Genomic DNA, 6,000 nt, shown 5'->3' with positions numbered 1-6,000 from the left:
GGCGCTGCCCTGACCCGCAGCGGTCGGTCCCGAACGTCGCCAGGTTTGTTTGTGTGGGGTTAGCCGGGGGCGCCGGGCCACCTGCACCTCGCCCGCGGCCGGCGCCGCGGGTAAAACCCGGAGAGGAGGCGGACCGGGAGAAGAACGAAGAAAAGCAGCCCGCCTGGATTTGTTTGCTCGGGACGGGGATCGCCGAGGGGAGCGCGGCCGGAGTCACCGCGCCCCCACCTCTCCGCCTGGGCAGCAGAGGCCCGTGGGTTGGATCACAGCCCCCGCGCGCTCTTCTTGGGCGCCGGCGTCACCGCGCAGGTTCTTGGTGCAGTCGGGCCCCGGGTGCCCCGCGATGTGGCCCTGAGCGAGGGAACCCGCACCGGCGGGAACAGGAGCAGCCGAGTGGCCGGTGCGCCCCGCCGAGCGCGCTTGCGTGCGTGGCCAGCGCGCTCCCCGCGCTCGGGGTTTCTGCCTGGCCTCTCGGCTTAATTTTTCTCGGCGGGATTAAAGTTGGAAATTGAGCGGAGAATTGAGTTGCCCGGAAACAGAGCTACGGCCGCCGCCAGAGCGATGTTCCCGCAGAGCCGACACCCGGTGAGGCGCGGCAGGGTGCTGGGTGGAGGGGCCGAGCAGTGGGTTGGGGGTGGGGTGGGGATAGGCGCTCTTCCGGTGCTGTAGGGAGACGGGTGTCTGCTACATTTTGGAGGACCCCCCCAGCCTCTAGGGGTGCAAGGCTGGGGAGGTCCGGGACCGTCCCCTCCTGTGGTGGGGAGTGAGCTGAAACTCTCAATTTTTCTCCTTTACCTTGGGCCCCCTCCGAGTTGACGTCTAGACAGGGTGGGCGGGGGCGCCCGGAGAGGCTGAGGTTTCTTTCCCGTAGCGACAGCTTCCCCCTAACCTCCCCCCCACCGAGACGGGTAGGGCGCCCCCCCCTTTGTTTCTTGTCTCGTCCATTTACATGTCAATGCGGCCCCCGTTCCGGCGCGCCTGGAGGTGGCCCCGGCGACTCTGGGAACCGGGAACGTTAAGGAGTTGTTTTTCTCCTCTGATTCCCGGGGTCATTATCGCCCCTGTGGGGAGGGGGTGGTGGCTACGACGACAATTTGGCCTGGTCTTCCCCGGCCGCTGGGGAGCCCCTGTCCCTCCAGCCGGTGACCCGGGCGCATGTACTGCGACCCGCCCTGGAGCACGGAAGAGGCCTGGAATCTTTGGAGGCTCCGGATCCGGCGAGGGTCCGCTCTCTCCCCCGCATAAAGTGCAGCGCAAACTCGAGTTCAGGGTTCCGTTTTCCGCCACTTCTAACTTTCTTTTTTGCTTACGTCCCACCTACTTCTCCGTCCTCTGACTTAACTGTTTTATCTGTCTACCCGCATCCCTGTCCCTCGGTTCCCCTCGCCGGTCGCCCCCAGACGCCGCACCAGGCCGCAGGCCAGCCCTTCAAGTTCACTATCCCGGAGTCCCTGGACCGGATTAAAGAGGAATTCCAGTTCCTGCAGGCCCAGTATCACAGGTGCGTGTCCGGCCGCGCAGGGCGAGTGGTAGTCCAGGGGCAGCCCCGTCCCCTCCTCGCGCAGCCTGGGGGCTGTGGCGGCTGTACTTAGTACTTGCGTCCAGGCGGTGGCGTGTGGAGTCGCAGTTAAGACCTGTCATTCATGTTACTCCCTTTCCAGGTTCTTCCCGGGCCGCCTCTTCTCTAGTCTCCTCCTCCTACCATTGTTTCCCTTTTGCCCGTTTGCTGCGGTTCCAAAGAGTCTTTTTTTTTTTTTTTTTTTTTGAGTATTTAGAAGTTGCATGAGAACCGTCAATATTTGCGCTTCGTTTATTTATTTTGCAACAGGCTGAGCTGAAACCTTGGTTCAATCGATGCCCCAGCCCTGGAGTGCAGGTTTAGGGAGGCAGAGCCGGTGTTGAAATCGCTCTTTGCCTTACTAGAGGATTGTGTTGTCTGAGGCAAAGTTCGTTATGGAAGGCTATAAATGCTGTTAGCTGTGCCCATCATTGGTGGTGAAGAGGGAGGTGGATAGGTGTAGGGAAAGCTCCCCTTCTTTGGCGTCACTCTGGGTTGGTTTGGGCAGGACAGGGGACTGGAGTCTCATTTATATACATCCCAGCTTAGTCTCTTCATCTGATGAGACCTACTTCAAAAGGTTTGTAAATGAAAAGTGATTGTAAATTTTCTGGAAATATTAGTTTTTTCCCTTGTTCCTATGAAGTCTTCAATGATACGAGCTAAGAAATAACTGTGTAATGACAGTTTTTATTTTTGTCAGGCTTGAGAACAAGCACACAGATGCTTGGGTGTGAATTTTCTTATTTTGTCAGAGGTTTTTCTGATTATTGACCTTTTGTCTGCTTGAAGATAATCATCTCTGGAACTTGAGGCATACCTGCCCACACTGTTTACCAAGCAGGGAGGACTTCAACTCACTTTATTGCAGTAGCTACTTCACATATTTTGGCAGGGATTTAAAAACCGAAGATTTTAAAAGGGACCAACAATTGTAGAAGTAACTTTACAAGTACAGTTTTCAAACCTAGAGACTGTTTGAGTTGGCAGAGATGGGACAGGCCTATGTCTGACGCTGAAAATTGTGCAAAGGCCAGATTTTAATGGAGTCCAAAGGAGCAAACTGGTGCGGGGAAGTAGGAGTGAACAGATGAGCAGGAGGAGAAATCAGTCTTCTGGGTAGATCAGAGGTTTTGACAGATTTTTCATTCTTGGCATCTGACCAGGTATGCACCAAGAAAAAGAATAGTAGCTGAATGGAGACCCTGTCCTGTTCACCTGACCCCTTTTCTCTATAGAATGCAAGGACAAAGTTTTTGCATGTTTACCTAGATAGTTTATGGCTTTTCCAAATTGGTCTGTGTTTTTACTTGAAGTGCAAATATGTGAGGCAGATGTTAAAACAAGTGACATAATGTTTACATTAAGTTGCCTGTTTTGTTTTTGTAGCCTTAAATTGGAATGTGAGAAACTGGCGAGTGAAAAGACAGAAATGCAGAGGCACTATGTGATGGTAGGTATCAGAGATTAGACTTTTCTCCTTTTCATGTAAGATTAGCAAATATGTGTTCCGTTCCTAGCATTGCAAAACATGAGTTAATGAAATGCTTGTTTTTTTTTTTCTTTTTGCAGTATTATGAAATGTCATATGGATTAAACATAGAAATGCATAAACAGGTAAGCTTTAGTTAAATCTCTAGTTGAAATGAGAGAAATCAGTCATGATTCCATAAAACTGGCTTTGTCCTCAGTGGTGGGGGGATTTGTATGCTGTTTTCTTGCCTTGGTTTCCCTTCCTGTGAGTTGGTGGTAGTATTTTGCAGAAGGGTTGCTTCTTGACAGTTACAAATCTTTAAATGACTAGGTGAGAGGTGCTTTGGAAATGTGAACCAGCCTGTTTCTAGGCTGATAGAAATTGAGTCTCTGAGTTGACTTTTCCACCTGGGTAGATTTATTCTCCTCTTGAAAGACCTGGGTATCCTGTAGAGTTCTGAAATTCAGAATAGCTTGTTTTTTTGCTGGTTTGGACAGCAGTGTGGTCTTATATTCAGGAGTTCCTTAAGCAGGTTAAACATCGTATACGACTGAGGTTCTCTTCATGCTTCAGGGTTGCATAAAGTGACACTCAAGATTAGTGGCTTATTAGCAAACATCTTTTTGGAAAATTTCTCAATTGATGCAGATTTGGAGGTGAAAAAGCATTCTTTTATGGCCACAGCATATGTTGGGAGTCGCTTCAGTCCTAGTGGTTTTAAAAGCATGAAAAGATTAGTGACTGGAAAGCTCTAGCTATGACTATGAGTTTGCAAGTTCCCATAAAATTCACACTTATGGCTACTATAATGGTGTATAAAAAGAGTATTGAGCTGGAACAAGGCACTAAGGACCTCATAAGAGAAGAAAAGCTAAATGATTGCTCAGCCCAAAGGACCCTCGATTGAGTAGTCATTGTCTGCCAAAGAAAGCATTAATGGCAGGGTGTAAGTATTCTGGAGATATGCTGACATTCACTTTTTCATCAAGACGCTGGTACAATAAGTCTTTTAGAAATCGATTGCCTCTTAAAAAATTATCATCAGATGAAGTTGCACAGTTGGACACATTTCAAAGTGCAACAATACAATTCTTACTTGATGTATATGTGCTATTTCATCTCAAACCCTTGTTTCATTAAATTAAAGAGCATGGCTGACCGGCTGGGGCACAGTGGAAAAATTGATTAGTTCAGCCTTCAGATCTTCCTTATATTCAAAGACTTTCATTAAGCAAGTGTGTTTCAGAGTTGAATTCTGCTTTTGTAACTCCACACTCTTTGATTTTTAATTCATCATAGATTTCATAATGTTAAGTCGTGTACACTAGGTCTGTTCTCAGATATGTGTTTGGAAAGGGATAGTTAGGTTCAAGGCCTTTCATTAATAATATAATTGGGCCTTTAAAAATGCTGATTTTATCCTGATTTGCAAAATTGGTAGCCTAGATTACATTGGGCTTGTGCCTTTGTTTTTTGTGTTTCAATGGCTTGTGCCTGATTGAGGCAGTTGTAACTTGTTGATAGTAATTGGGCCAGAAGATCTATGGTCATTTAAATGAATTATGCAAATAAACTGGGTGAAGGAGTTGTAATCTGCCACTTTGTTTTTTCTTTTAAGTTACCCCAAAGGCACATTTTTTTGCTAACAAAAATTCTAGAAGGGTAAGAGAAGAATGAGCTTTTTCTTAAATTCATAAACTCAAGAGGATTTAATAACTTCACCAACTCTTTTACAAGGAAACACCACCTCTGTGTGATGCTGTATGCTGGTATAGGATTTATTGGGGGGGGTAAAGGAGGTGTGTAATTCTTCTGGGTTCCTGTAGGTTACATGGTTACATGACCTCTTCTTTATCGAGTAGGAAAAAGGAAGAAGGGGCGAGGAGGGTCAGGAGCCCCATGGTGTGAAAATAGGTTTCTAATGAGTTTTTATACACTATTGGGCATTTGTGGGTAATATTGTCCATCCATGAGCCAGTATGCATTAATAATATGCTGTGTATAATTGGCTCAGTAATTTGACAAATGTGAAAAGCTGAGAGATGCCATGTTCTTCATAGTAGGGTATTGAGACCCCTGAAATTTAGTTTATACTGTAAATGCTGACAGACCCTTAACTAGAGTGGTGTGCAAAGCAGTGCTGTAATTCAGTTTAAAGTGGCCTTACATTTGAAAAACATCCTTCTGAATGTCACACATTAATAATAAGTTCTGAGGAGGCATTTGGTGCAGCTAGTAATCATAATTCTTATTAAAACTGGTGACGTCTGGCCCCCAGGGTGTAGCCAGGCTCAAATTGATGCTTTTTGCCGCCTGATCACCAGCATGGCCTAAGTGCTCATTATATTGTAGAGAGGGCCTTTGGAGCTCTCATTAGATTTGACAGGAATTCTCTCTGGGGGGAAACTGGGCATTAGCGAGACTCCTGACAGGCTGAAATTAGTCCTGCTTTATGGCTTATAACCAAATGCTAGCAAGGCATCATCAGGGGACACAAAAAATTGTCATTTCTGACAACATCTTTGTTACTGAAAAAAAAATGCAGCAATGGGGAAACTTTCCACGGAGAGAGCTTTAATGTTGTTAAGATTTGTCTGCAGTGTGACCGCTCCCTCTCCCCACCTTTCAGCGGGTTTGTCGAAGGAGTGAGTTTTAGAGATTTCAGTGTCAAATCTCACCACCGACTTTTCCGTCTGGAAGTTTTAAAGTGGAAGCGCGTCCAAATCGAGAATGGTATAATTGTGGTTTCCTTACTTGGTTTGGTGCCCACAGTCCATGTTTATGTTGTGTCAACACTTCCTGATAAGCCTTCCCCTCACTTTCTCTGCTCCCATATGTGCTGGTTACTGAAAAGTCAGTGCTCTAGGGATGGTAATGGGTACTTAATTTTTTTTACTGTAACATTAAGACAGGTTTTTTGGGGGGAGGGTTTGTTTGTTTTGTTTTGTTTTGTTTTTGAGGGGCGCCT

The 6,000-nt window shown here is 46.9% G+C and overlaps 1 protein-coding gene across 5 annotated transcripts in view; it reads left to right on the top strand.

Moving 5' to 3' along the window:
• Positions 1-206: 206 nt before the first annotated feature.
• The window catches only part of LOC102742051 (transducin-like enhancer protein 1), an 88,210-nt gene continuing 82,416 nt past the window's right edge, over positions 207-6,000 (top strand). For all 5 annotated transcript variants that reach the window (XM_081802881.1, XM_081802880.1, XM_081802879.1 and 2 more), the window contains exons 1-4: positions 207-585; positions 1,401-1,501; positions 2,948-3,011; positions 3,131-3,175. In XM_081802881.1, the coding sequence (XP_081659007.1) occupies positions 562-585; positions 1,401-1,501; positions 2,948-3,011; positions 3,131-3,175 (234 nt within the window). In that variant the 5' untranslated portion in view covers positions 207-561. The remainder of the gene's footprint in view (positions 586-1,400; positions 1,502-2,947; positions 3,012-3,130; positions 3,176-6,000) is intronic.

Source organism: Leptonychotes weddellii, chromosome 14, assembly GCF_054177405.1.
Source record: "Leptonychotes weddellii isolate Sample4059 chromosome 14, ASM5417740v2, whole genome shotgun sequence".
Taxonomy (NCBI): Eukaryota; Metazoa; Chordata; class Mammalia; order Carnivora; family Phocidae; genus Leptonychotes; species Leptonychotes weddellii.
Note: the sequence above shows the minus strand (reverse complement) of the source record. Positions and strands in the feature narration are given on the sequence as shown.